Source organism: Lagenorhynchus albirostris, chromosome 14, assembly GCF_949774975.1.
Source record: "Lagenorhynchus albirostris chromosome 14, mLagAlb1.1, whole genome shotgun sequence".
NCBI classification, from domain to species: Eukaryota; Metazoa; Chordata; class Mammalia; order Artiodactyla; family Delphinidae; genus Lagenorhynchus; species Lagenorhynchus albirostris.
In genome coordinates, this window is record NC_083108.1 from 68,673,658 (window position 1) to 68,687,937 (window position 14,280).

General features: G+C 45.0%; 1 protein-coding gene across 1 annotated transcript in view; it reads right to left on the reverse strand.

The window, feature by feature from the left end:
* Positions 1–14,280, reverse strand: part of SEZ6L (seizure related 6 homolog like) — a 197,594-nt gene that overhangs the window by 13,482 nt on the left and 169,832 nt on the right. The window contains exon 14 of the mRNA XM_060170528.1: positions 13,408–13,599. Within this exon, the coding sequence (XP_060026511.1) occupies positions 13,408–13,599 (192 nt within the window). The remainder of the gene's footprint in view (positions 1–13,407; positions 13,600–14,280) is intronic.

Below are 14,280 nucleotides of genomic sequence, written 5' to 3' on the forward strand. Positions count from 1 at the left end.
GTTACCATGTCTGGGCCCCCGGTCAAACCACAATGTCTTCCTTCAATCAATCACGGGAACCCTTAAAGACAGCATTGTATTATGCGTCCACGGAAGACACCTAGAAGGACGGGTAAGGTATCGTTAACCTTGCGGAGTGTGCCTGGGTATGAGCTGTAGGAAGGGAAAATCTTCCTTTGACATTTTATAGTCCTATATAGCATACTGATGTATCGTTTTAAAAACAGGTTGGGCACGCCTTACTTTTATAATATACACAGGCAATAACATCACGACCCAAACCCTGCACCCGAGTCCTAATGATTCCTCTGAAAGTTTGCTCTTCAACCTGGCTGGGCTCTGTGGAGCTGAAGTTGGCTTTTACTCACTGCTGTATCTTCAGCAGTCTGGCACACAGTAGGTGCCCAATAAATGTTTCTTAAAAGACCTTCCATCAATTCAACTGAAAGAAGATTACAGAATAGAAGTTCTTGGGCTCAAGTGCCTAATGGTCCGGGATTCAGATCCTAGTTATGCACCTGTGGGTAAGATATTTGTCCTCTGTGAGCCTCAGCTTCCTCATCTGTGAAATGGGATAGCTCGTAGGGTTGCTAGGATGATGAAGTGAGCTCATGCACGTGAGGGTGAGCAACATATAGTAGCACCCAGTAAACGCTGGTTATTTTTCTGGGTTTTACAATTTTGGTCATACTTTCAACCCAACTTTATTAATCTTTTTAAAAATTTCTATTAACTTATTTTTCCATTTAAACAGTGCTACATAATTTAGCCTCACCTCAAATAATAACATTCTTATAATCACAGGTTTCAAATGTCAGTTTTATTTTTAAAGATTTTCTTAACATTGAAAAGTTAATCTGGGCACTGCCTAAAGCCACATGGGTATCACCAATGGAGTATATAATACTCCTTGGGAAATGCAGCCCCATGCACTACACTTTACAGTTTATGAACTTCCAGAGTCTAGAATTCACTCTTTGGGTTTAAAAAAAAAAAATTTCAGTCCAGCAGACATTTGCTCTGTCCCTATGTTCCAGGCTTGTGCTAGGAGCTGGTATAGAGTAGGGAACTAAATAAGCATGGTTCCGATTTTCCCAGGACTCAGTCTAGTGGGGGAGAGGAACAGTTACCAGGTAATTGCAACCCAGTGCTTGGTAGCAGCTGTGATGGGAGAAACACAGAGCAGAAACCTCACTGAGTCAGTCAGAGGTGGGAAGGTCAGGGAAGGTTTTCAGAGGAAACCTGGAAATCCAGTGCTCTACTGGGAGAGAGTGAAGACTCAGACCCCAGGTAAGTGCTGATCTGATTCCCTGGCTTTCCATCCTCCTGGGAGTCCAGCTTCCTAGTAAGTGATCCTCAAGAGAAGATAAATCCTTAAGACAAAAAAAAAAAAAAAAAAAAGTGTATTACCTGCAGTGTAGCAGAGTGGCCAGCAGGTGGCAGTGGCAATGCAGAAGGATTTCCCTACAAACTTTCCCTGGAATTTTCTTTCATAAATGAACAGATTAACGAGTATAACAAATATTTCTTGAGCACCTTCTATGTGCCAGGCCCTGGACATACAGCAATGAGCAAGACAGACATGGCCCCTGCCTTCACGTAACTTAATGTTCATGTATTCCACAATATTTCCTATACCAGGCACTGTCCTGGCCCTGCGGAGATAGAAAGTGACAAAGGACAAATTCTTAGATCTGGAGGTAAAGGAAGAGACTGACAGCAGGTCGGAAGATGAAGGGGAGGTGTCCTCAGCTGTTCTCACCTGGCTTCAGAGTAGAATCACCCCAGGTTATTCAGTGAGCCGGCTCTGCCCCCTAAGGAATTTTAATCAGTCCCCCCAAATATTCTTATTAAAGCTCCCCAGGTGATTCTAAAGTCCAGCCAGCAAAGAAGACATACTGATTGCCAAGAGGCACATGAAAAGATGCTCCACGTCGCTAATTATTAGAGAAACGCAAATCAAAACTATAATGGGGTACCACCTCACAGCGGTCAGAATGGCCATCATCAAAAAGTCTACAAATGGGCTTCCCTGGTGGCACAGTCGTTGAGAGTCCACCTGCCGATGCAGGGGACACGGGTTCGTGCCCCAGTCTGGGAAGATCCCACATGCCGCAGAGCGGCTGGGCCCATGAGCCATGGCCGCTGAGCCTGTGCGTCCGGAGCCTGTGCTCCGCAGCAGGGGAGGCCACGGCAGTGAGAGGCCCAAGTACCACAAAAAATAATAATAATAAAAAAATAAGTCTACAAATAACAAATGCTGGAGAGTGTGGAGAAAAGGGAACCCTCCTACACTGTTGGTGGGAATGTAAATTAGTGCAGCCACTATGGAAAACAGTACGGAGGTTCCTTAAAAAACTAAGAATAGAGTTACCATATGATCCAGCAATCCCACTCCCTGAGCATATATACCCGGAGAAAATTCTAATTCAAAAAGATACATGCAGAACCATTTACAATAGCCAAGACATGGAAGCAACCTAAATGCCTATCAACAGATGAATGGATAAACATGTGGAATACACACACACACACACACACACACACACACACACACACACACACACACACACACACACACACACACACACACACACACACACACACACACCATGGAATATTACTCAGCCATAAAAAAGAATGAGATAATGCTATTTGCAGCAACATGGATGGACCTAGAAATGACCATACAAAGTGAAGTCAGTCAGACAGAGAAAGAAAAATACCATATGATATCACTTATATGTGGAATCTAAAAAAATGGTACAAATGAACTGATTTACAAAACAGAAATAGACTCTTAAAGTCCAGCCAGAACTTTAGGGCTGAAGGGTTTAGGGCTCAGAACTGCAGCTCAGGTGTCTTGACATGGTTAAGAAATTAATAATTTAATCCACTGATTTCCAAAATATTCAAATACCCATTCTGTACCAGATGATTTGCAAATATTATTTCTAATCCTCCCCTAAATCTTTAAAGATGGTAACAGTACTGACCAGAATAGCCAAAGTTTACTGAGAGCATCCTATGAGCCAGGCACTATCTGGAGTTTTTGTGCCTATAAACTCAGTTAATTATTACAACAACCCCAAGGCACAGACATTGTTATGACTCTCCCCATTTTATATCGGTGCGAATGAAGCACAGAACTGTTGGGTATCTCGCTGGGTAACCTGTCAAGCTAGTTAGTGGGAGAGATAGGATTCAAATCCAAGTGGTCTGAGTCCACTGTTAATCACCGCACCATACAGCCATTTTACAGATGATGAAACTGAGGCTCAGGGGAAGGTCTCTTGTGAAAGGTCCCACAAGAAGGAAGTGGCTGAGTCATGATTTGAGTCTTTGCCTCCAAAGTCAATCCAATTCAACTTTGACCCAACCATCAGTAAGAGTCTGGAAAGAATTCCACATGGAATTCCACCTCTGGCAGAAACCAGCTGTCTTTGAAGCATCTGTATTTATCTTCAGCTCCCAGAAGATGGCAGGAAAGTGATGAGGAAGTGACTTGAATTTGAAACTGGAGGCCGGGATCTACTGTGTTACCTTGGGTGAATCAATTCATGTCTCTGGACTTCACTTTTTCCTGCCTGCTACGTATACGGACTGGACCAAGACCCCACTCTTAAGCTGAGATGTGGCTGGTGCCTGGTCAATGACATTCCTACACTGAGGAGGTACCCACACTTCGAAATAAGATTGTTTTCTCAACTTAGATGCTGTTGACATTTTGGGCTGGGTAATTCTTTGTGGTGGGGCTGTCCTGTGCCCTGTAGGATGTTGGGCAGCATCCCTGGCCTCTGCCCACTAGATGCCAGTAGCACTCCTCTTCCCCTGTTGTGACAACCAAAGATGTCTCTAGAAATTGCTTTTGACAATTGTCCCCTGGGGAGCAGATTCACCCCTGGTTGAGAATCACGTGTCTAAGGTTTAAACAATTCTGACGGCAATCCGTGTGATTTCAACCTGTTCTCTCCCAGGAATTCAAGTGACTTGGACTGATGGTCTTATAGACATAATCACAAACCTACCCTCATTTTTATCTTCCTCCCATTTCCCCCCCCCCTTTAAGTACAGGGAAAAATGTACATTTTTAGAGCACATCTGTGCGAAACGCTCAAAATCAGGTTTCTTGGTTATTGCTATAAATGATTTGTAATATACTCTACAGTAGTGGAGCAGTGAAACTGAGTGCTAATTAGCAACCAATGTTAACTGAGCACTTATTATATACCAGACACACCGTTATGAGCGTCTATATTGATGGTTGGCATGATCATTCTTTCTGATGAGGACACTGGCTTTGGCTTGTTCAAAGTCACGCAGCTGGCAAGTGGCAGGGCTGAGATGCAAACCTGACCTGCTGGATTTGAAGTCCTGTGCACTTAACGGTTCTGCTATAATGAAGGGCCCTTCTCCTGCCCAAATTCCCTGGGCTATCGTGAATTGCTCTGAGCTATTGCTTCCTCAGAGACAGGAATTTTTAAATGAAGAAGGGCACCCAGCTGGAGCCTGGCATGCTGGCCGAGGTGAGGCTGCTGGGGATGACTCATCAATGGAAACTTTTCCTGTGGCCACCGTCTGGCCATGTGGGTTCTATCCAGGTCAGGAAGTCTCCACATCCCGTATTTGTGGTGTTCTGGGGGCAGGGCTGTGAAGGGCCAGGGCCTCCTGGGGAATCTGTACATGCCTCTCTGGAGAGCCACCCATAAAACCCTCGCTGTCTTTGTCAGAGTCTCATTACTTTTCATGCTGTGGTTTATGTCTTCTGGATGGGACCCCCAGCGGCCATCTACCACGCCGCCACCAAAGAAGGGAAGCTGCAACAAAGCCACGAAACTCAATAAAGCCTGCATTAGTACGGCTAACAAGGGCGATGACAGTAATAGTAACAAATACTGTCATTTTTTGAGCCTGCTGGGCCCCAGGGATACAAGAACCAATTGGATACATTCCTAGCAAGCAAGGTATGTGTTTGAGTCTCTGAACATATAAACAGATCATTTCGATAAGCTGCAGCAAGTGCTGTGTAGCTATAGGAGCCATGGGAGTGCAGATGAGAGAAACATGACCTAGCCTAGGCAGTCAGGGAGGCCCTTCTGGAGGAGGTGATACTGTGGATCCATTGTTATTTCTTTTGTAGACTTGTTTCTCCTCCCCCATCTTCAATATACCCCAGGATCCCTGACAATGCAGACTGTGTCTGTTTACATATTGCTGCATTTTTGCCATATTTTCAGGACCTAACACCATTGTTCCCAAACTATACACCATGATGCCCCCGGGTGCCACCATGAACTCACAGGGGTGCTGTGAGATTTTTAAAAAATGTTGAGGAGACACAGTGACATCTTACAGCCTCATGTGAACTCCTAGCTTGAGAAAGTTCAGTTTTAACATCAGATTGAGCTACATTCTTTTTTTTTTTTTGGGTGCATATAGATTGTAGTTTATTTACTTTTTTTTTACCATCTTTATTGGAGTATAACTGCTTCACAATGGAGCTGCATTCTTTTTGATGATGCCCCATCTTTGCAAAGCTAGGTTTTCTGTGGTTGCTGTGCTAAAAAGCAAGAACTGTGACAAAATCAGTGTGGAACAGGAGATGCAGGTGGCAGAGTCCAGTCTGATGCTAAGAGTTTGAGAAGTGTGGCAGAGCCCAGGAGGCACACACACTCCCGCAGCAGTAGTTGGATTATTACTGTAAATTGTAATTGTAAATAAGTATTACTTAAGAACGAAATAGAAATTTTACAATCTTTTCTCTCAATTTATGTGCATTACTTTTTCAAGCAGCTCCTACGTTGTCAGGATACAGCTGCCTATTAAGTGGTTTGGACCCAACTGCTTAATAAACAGAATTGTTAGGTATTCTGGCCTAGGAAATCTACGAAACAATCCTGACACTCCAAAGATACTGTGAGTTGAGAAAGTTTGGGAACCTCTGTCCTAGCACGCACCTGCAGATAAGAGGACTTGTTAAATGACCGAATTACATCCAACAAACCTGCGTGGTAGGAAGTAGTAATCCGTTTTCATAGATGGGGGCCCTAGGTCCAGAGAGGGCAAGCTACTGGTCCAAGGTCACACAGCAGAGCTGGAGGTGGGTCTGACAGCAAATTTCAGACTCTTTCCTCTACCTACGCCTGACTTGTCTGTTCTTGAAGTGGCCTGGGGTAAACGGACCAGGAGTGCAAAGACATGGCTTTGAGTCCCAGCTGGACTGAACGATGGCGCTGGCAAGTGACTGTGAACAGAGGCTGCAGATGTCCAGAGCTTATACGATTTGCTTGTTGGTGGAAAGTCTTGGTCAACAGTAGAGCTCCAGAGCTTCACCCGGGAACCAGGGCTGCAGAGTACGAGGTAGGAAGAAGACACTTTGGGGGTTAGGCAGGCTTTAGCTGGAATCCTGGGTTTTCCCCTTCCCTGCTGTGTGACCTCAGGAAAGCTTCTAACCCTCTCTGGGCCTTCTCTGCCTGCTTTTAAGTGGACACGCAAACCATTCATGCAGTTTTGTGAGGGTTAAACGTGTGAATGTTGGGGAAGCGCTGCACACAGCCAAGGTGCTCATCAAATCAGTGCTGTTTCCTTGGTTCAGCAGAAGAAACATTTTAAAGCTGTTTTATTGGACTTCCCTGGTGGCACCGTGGTTAAGAATCTGCCTGCCAATGCAGGGGACACGGGTTCGAGCCCTGGTCCGGGAAGATCCCACATGCCACGGAGCAACTAAGCCATGTGCCACAACTACTGAGCCTGCGCTCTAGAGCCCACTAGCCACAACTACTGAGACCGCGTGTCACAACTACTGAAGCCCACTTGGCTAGAGCCCGTGCTCCGCAACAAGAGAAGCCACTGCAATGAGAAGCCCACGCACCGCAACAAAGAGTAGCCCCTGCTCGCCACAACTAGAGAAAGCCTGCATGCAGCAACAAAGACCCAACGCAGCCAAAACTAACTAACTAAATAAATTTTAAAAAATAAATAAATAAAGCTGTTTTATGTCCAATAACCTTGCTAAAAATACTCTCAGGGGCTTCCCTGCTGGCGCAGTTGAGAGTCCACCTGCCGATGCAGGGGACACGGGTTCGTGCCCCGGTCCGGGAAGATCCCACATGCCACGGAGCGGCTGGGCCCGTGAGCCATGGCCGCTGAGCCTGCGCGTACGGAGCCTGTGCTCCGCAACGGGAGAGGCCACAACAGTGAGAGGCCCGCGTACCACAAAACAAAACAAAACAAAAACAAAAACAAACAAACAAAAAATACTCTCGGAACCCAGATACAACCGCCCCCTCAGTCTGGGCACCTCGCTGCTAGAATCTGACTGTCCTCCTGCCTCATGTGTCATCTCCCGTCGGCCTCATCTGCCTGGATCAATGCTGGAACCCCATGCTGGGTTCTCCTGGCATGTGGGAGGAGGATGGCGTGTCTCCTGACACCCAGCTTGACTCGTGAACTCATTAGCATGGGTGTCAGGGACACCTTCTCACCAGAGCTCTGCAGATCTTGGGGAAAGGCGGCGGCCCCGGAGGGACTGGGGCTGCTTCTCGGAAACCCAGCAGGTGCTGCAGCCCAGAGGGTCTTTGGAGGCTGTGCCTCATTAGTGAGGTGCCTTTTCTTTCTTTTAAAAAATATTTCCACCTTTCAGTATTTTAAAGGGGAAATGGGAGTTGTATTTGCTTCCTGGGCTGCTGTAACAAAGTGCCACAAACAGGGGTCGCAGGACAACAGTCATTCCTTGTCTCATAGCTCTGGAGGCTAGAAGCCTGAATTCAAGGAGGCAGCAGGGCCCTGCTCCCTCTGAAACCTCCGGAAGGAGGATGCTTCCCTGCCTCTCCCTAGCTTCTGGTGGTCTCTGGCAATTCTTGGCATCCTTGACTTGCAGGTACAACACTCCCGTCACTGCCTCTCTCATCACACGATGCTCTCCCTATGTCTGTGTCTCCATGTGAGTCCAAATTTCCCTCTTCTTGTAAGGACACCAGTCACTGGATTAACGCCCACCGTAATCTGGTATGACCTCATCTTAACTTGATTATATCTGCAAAGACCCTATTTCCCCAAACCTCATGGTTACAGGCACTGGGGGTTAGGACTTCGACATTGTTTTTTGGGGGGACACAATTAAGCCCCAAACAGGAACCAACCAGTCAGTGTCAGAACTTAGCCCATAGGTCTGGGGACTGGGAAGGGATGTGGTGGTGGCTAAGGGGTTAGGACCATAGACTACAATTCCACTGGGACAGCCCTGTATGAGTTTGCGCCCTGCCACCCATGGTGAAATGATGGCGGTGCCAGGTTGGTGGAAGGGATGCTGGCCTTGGAGATCAGAGCCCTAAATCTGAATCCTAGCTCTGCCCACAAAGAAGTTTTGTGACCTTAGTCATACTTCCCTTTGAGAATCAATTTCCTTTACATACCCCCCTCCACACACGCATTTATATATGTGTGTGTGCACATATATACATTCACAAAAATACATATATATATAATTTAGTTAGCGATGTATTTTACACATGATAACTACTGTTATCTGTATTTTCTTCTGAGCTTTAGTTTCCTTAATGTATACGTGCGTGTATATACACACATACTGTATACATGTATACATATATGTTCACAAATACATATAACATGCTTAGCAAAATGTCTTACACAGTCGATAGATAACAACTATTTTTATTATCTGTAAAATGAGGGCAGCTGTGTTTTATCTCAAGGTTATCCTCAATTGCATTTTATCTCCCAGATTCCCTTCAGCTCTGAAATTCTAGGAATAAGGCAGATGGGAACACAGGGTTGTGTGGTCCAAGATTCCCTGTTACTTGTGCAAACAGAATAATAAAGTCTCTCCTTTTCTGTGCAGAGCTTTTGTGTGTGTGTGTGTGTGTGAGGTATGCGGGCCTCTCACTGTTGTGGCCTCTCCCGTTGCGGAGCACAAGCTCCAGACGCACAGGCTCAGCGGCCATGGCTCACGGGCCCGGCTGCCCCACGGCATGTGGGATCTTCCCGGACCAGGGCATGAACCCGTGTCCCCTGCATCGGCAGGCGGACTCCCAACCACTGCGCCACCAGGGAAGCCCTGTGCGGAGCTTTTTATTGTGATGAATTCCCACTTGTCTATATTTGCTTTTGTTGCCTGTGCCTTTGGTGTCATATCCGTGAAATCATTGCCAAGACCAATGTCAGGGAGCTTTTCCCCTATGTTTTCTTCTAGAATTTTTACAGTTTCAGGTCTTACATTTAAGTCTTTAACCATTTTGAGTTGATTTTTGTGTATGGTGTCAGATAAGGGTCCAATTTCAAAGAAAACAATCAGAAAAATCTTCAGTGTACTGAATGAGAGAACATATTTGCAAACCATGTATCTGATAAGGGGTTAATTTCCAAAATACGTAAGGAACTCCTACAACTCAATAGCCGACAAACAAATAACCCAATTAAAAAATGGGCAAAGGGGGCTTCCCTGGTGGCACAGTGGTTGAGAGTCCGCCTGCCGATGCAGGGGACACAGGTTCGTGCTCCGGTCCGGGAAGATCCCACATGCCGCGGAGCGGCTGGGCCCATGAGCCATGGCCGCTGAGCCTGCACGTCCGGAGCCTGTGCTCCACAACGGGAGAGGCCACAACAGTGAGAGGCCCGCGTACCGCAAAAAAAAATAAGGGCAAAGAACATGAATAGACATTTCTCCAAAGAAGATATACAAATGGCCAACATGTGCACGAAAGATGCTCAACGTTATGGTCATTGGGGAAATGCTAATCAAAACTACAATAAGATATCACCTCACACATGGTAGGATGGCTATTATCAAAGAAACAAAAGACAGCAAGAGTTAGTGAGGGCATGAAGAAGAGGGAACCCTTGGTGGGAATGCAAAATGGTGCAGCCGCTATGGAAAACTGTGTGAAGGTTCCTCAAACAATTAAAGATAGAACAAGCATTATGATCCAGCAATCCCTCTTCTGGGTATTTACCCAAAATAAGTGAAATCTGGATCTTAAAGAGATTTTAGCACCGCTGTGTTCATTGCAGCACTACTTCCACTAGCCAAGATGTGGAAACAAACATCACTGATGGATGAATGGATACAGCAAACGTGGTATATACATACAATGGAATATCGTTCAGCTTTGAAAAAGAAGGAAATTCTGCCATACGTGACAACATGGATGGACCTTGAGGACATTATGCTGAGTGAAATAAGCCAGTCACAAAAGGACAGATACTGTCTGGTTCTACTTACAGGATGCATCTAAAATAGTCAAATTCAGGGACTTCCCTGGTGGTCCAGTGGGTAAGACTCCACGCTCCCAATGCAGGGGCCTGGGTTCAATCCCTGGTCAGGGAACTAGATCCCACATGCATGCCGCAACTAAGAGTCCGCATGCCTCAACTAAGAATCCACATGCCGCAATTAAGAAGTCCACAGGCCGCAACTAAGAGTCTGCATGCCACAACTAAGAGTTCACGTGCCACAACTAAGAAGTCTGTATGCCGCAACTAAGAGCCCACATGAAACAACTAAGAGCCCACATGCTGCAACAAAAATCCTGTGTGCCACAACTAAGAACCAGCGCAGCTTAAATAAATAAATATTTTTTAAAAAATGGAAATTTATTTTAAAAAATAGTCAAATTCTTACTATACGATCCAGCAATGCCACTCCTGGGCATATATCTGGACAAAACTATAATACAAAAAGATATATGCGCCCTTATGTTCATAGCAGCACTATTCGCAACAACCAAGACATGGAAACAACCTAAATGTCCATCGACAGATAAATGGATAAAGAAGATGTGGTACATATATACAATGGAATACTACTCAGCCATAAAACAGAATAAAATAATGCCATTTGGGCCAACATAGATGCAACTAGACATTATCATGCAAAGTGAAGTAAGTCAGAAAGAGAAAGACAAATACCATATGATATCATGTATACGTGGAATCTAAAATATGACACAAATGAACCTCTCTGGGAAACAGAAACAGACTCATGGACATAGAGAACAGACTGGTGGTTGTCAAGGGGGCTGGGGGAGGGATGGGGTGGGAGGCTGGGGTCAGCAGATGTAGGCTTTTATATATGGAGTGGATAAGCAGCAAGGTCCTACTGGATGGCACAGAGAACCATGTTCAATAGCCTATGAAAAACCATAATGGAAAAGAGTATAAAAAAAAAAGACTGTATATATATGTATAACTGAATCACTTTGCTGTAGAGCAGTAATTAACTCAACATTGGAAACCAACTATGCTTCAATAAAAAAATCTTTTAAAAAAAGGTCAAATTCATAGAACCAGAGAGTGAAATGGTGGCTGCCTGGGGCTGGAGGAAGGGGAAATGGGGAAATTGCTTATCAACAGGCGTAAGTTCCCATTATGCAAGGTCAGTAACTTCTAAAGATCTGCTGTACAACACCATGCCTTTGAGTTAACGATACTCTATTATACACTTAAAGATTTGCTAAAAGGGTCCATTTCATGTTGTGTTCTTACCACGCCTTCCCCCTTTTTGAGAAGAGAAAATGGGAACCCAGAAACATAAATCTTCCTCTAATAAAGGAATCAGATGTCAATTAAGGAAAATCTATGAAGTAGATGATGTGCACTTAAATTTTTCATTTATTTGGGTCTGTGTGATAAATCCCTTTTGTGGGCTGAGAAAGCTGAATTCATGGACTACCACAGGGGACCCTGGCCTTGGCTGCCTCATGAATAGAAAGAGAGGAAGGTCTCCCCAGAGTTTGAATTTGACCATGCTCTGTTCTTTATCAGAAGCAACAAACATCTCTGTTATTAATTAATTATGTGAATGTGAATTAATGCATGTGACTGCTCAGAACGGGGCCTGGCATACAGTAAGTGCTCAGTAAGTACAGGCACACCTTGTTCTATTGCACGTTGCTTTACTGCGCTTCACAGATACTGTGTGTGGTTTTTTTTTTTACAAATTGAAGGTTTGTGGCAACCCTGCGTGGTCAGATGAGGGTTAGCATTTTTTTTTGCAATAAAGTCTTTTAAAATTAAGGTACATACTTTTTTTTTTTTTAGACGTAATGCTATAGCACACTTAATAGATTACAGTATAGGCTAAACGTAACTTTTATATACACTGGGAAACCCAAAATTTTGCTTTATTGCAATATTTTCTTTTATTGTGTTGGTCTGGAACTGAACCCACAGTATCTCTGAGGTCTGCCTGTATCTGTTTATCCAATGGAAAAGGACAAGGATTTTCTTGCTTTCCAATTGTCTTCCAAACCGTGAATGCTTGTATCCATCTAAATGGCAGGGCTGCTTGTTTGTGGCCATGAAAAAACTCCACAAAGCCTGTTTTGATACTTGTGAGAAGTGACAAAACACAGCTACTTCAAGAGAGCCACGTCCTTAAGTTACACTCTGTTCATCACATAAGATGTAGTTTACAATAAACATAAACATACAATAAACATCAATTCTTTTGTTGTTGTTTAAAGTCTGATTCCCCAGCACTATCGAGACCTCAGTGTAGCTCTGGGAGCTTGGGCTGTCTGTGCCCTTAATGGATCTCTTCAAAACACACTCATAAAATAGCAGTGCAGCTGACATCTCTAAACCCCAGGTATCGTGTGAGGCTTTGTTCCTTCTGCAGAGCCTCAAGCTTTTCTTAAGCAATGGGTCCGATCCCTGTCAGCACATCAGAAACCTCGGGGAGCTTTTGAAACTCACGCTACACCCCAGACCAATTGCATCCGAATCTCCAGGGCGTTTTAAAACATCCTAGATGATTCCCACGTGCCATCGAGGCTGAGACCCCGCCCCCCCCCCAAGACCCCTGCTCTCCACCTCCTCTGCCTGGTGAGAATATGCAGTTACTCTTCCATTCTCAGAGTGACCTTGGAAGACTTTTTTTGAGTTTTTATGGTAGAGAACCCCCCAAAGTGTTTTTTTAACCAAACGTTTGCTTTGATGGCCCCACAGAGGAGGGTCAAAGAGAGTCTGAATCACTCTATTTACTGCCCTTTGGACGGCTCCATTTTAATCACTTAGAGTCACGCAGGCCTGGGTTTGCCTCTGGCCTTCTTCCTAACTAACTAGCTGTGTGACCTGGGGCAATGACTTTGCCTCTTTGAACCTTAGTATCCTCTTCGGAAGATGGAGACAGTACTGCCATGCTCACGAAGCTACCCAGGGAAGAAGAGAGGGAAATCTGGTAAAGGACTCAGCACAGTGCCTGATAAACTTACCATAAGTGTTAGAGTAGCCATGCCCTCAATCCCTGGTAGCTATTGTTGGGGGACAGTGATATAAACGCTCCCAAGAGTGGGTACCGCCTCCTAGCAGCCCAGCCCTCCACCGGGAATAAGAAGAAGCCAACCCCCAGATGCATCCCGGAGGCTCAAGCCAATAACGAGGACTCACAAACACAGTGGGGCAGGCGAGAGGTCCAGATGGGCGTGCCGGTTTCACGGCTGTAGCAGGTCAGGAGGGAGCTCCCTTCCAGCACGAAGCCCGTGTTGCACGTGTACTGGATGGTGGTGCCCACCAGCAGCACGGGGTCCGAAATCAAGCGGGTCGAGTGGTCTACTTCCCCGGGATCGGTGCAATACATAACTACACAAGATGAAACCAAACCAGGTGGGTGTTAGGGCCTGATGACCACTGGTTTGCCGAGAACTACAGAATGATCTAGAACATTTCCTCACTTAGTTCTTTCCCTGTCTGAAAGACACTGCATGCGGCTGGAAAACAGGCCAGGACAAAAGAGACTTGAATTTAATTTCACTTTTAGAAATTTGCCCAAAGAAATGTTTGCATCAGGGCCCAAAGACCCATATACAAGACTGCACACTGCACATAATAATATTTGTAATGGTTAAAAAGCAATCCTTTAACATAAGAGGAGTTAAATATCATGCGGCAACCATTCCATGAAATCCTGACCAACCACTAATGAGAACAAAGAGCTCTTTCTTACTGCTTTCTTTGCAGTACTTAACTACAGGAAAATAAGCGTCCATTACATTCTTTCATTCGTTCACTCATTCATTTATTTGGTCTCACCGTGTCGCTTGTGGGATCTTAGTTCCCCGACCAGGGATTGAATCCCGGGCCCAGGGCAGTGAAAGCGCGGAGTACTAACCACCGGACGGCCAGGGAAGTCCTAAGTGTCCATTACTTTTAAGTTAAAAAGTCAATATAGATAAAAGGAAAATAATAAACCAATTAAAAAGGAATGAAGTATGGAAAAGAGAGAAACTGGGTTTTAAATTGACAACTGTAATGTGAATTTTA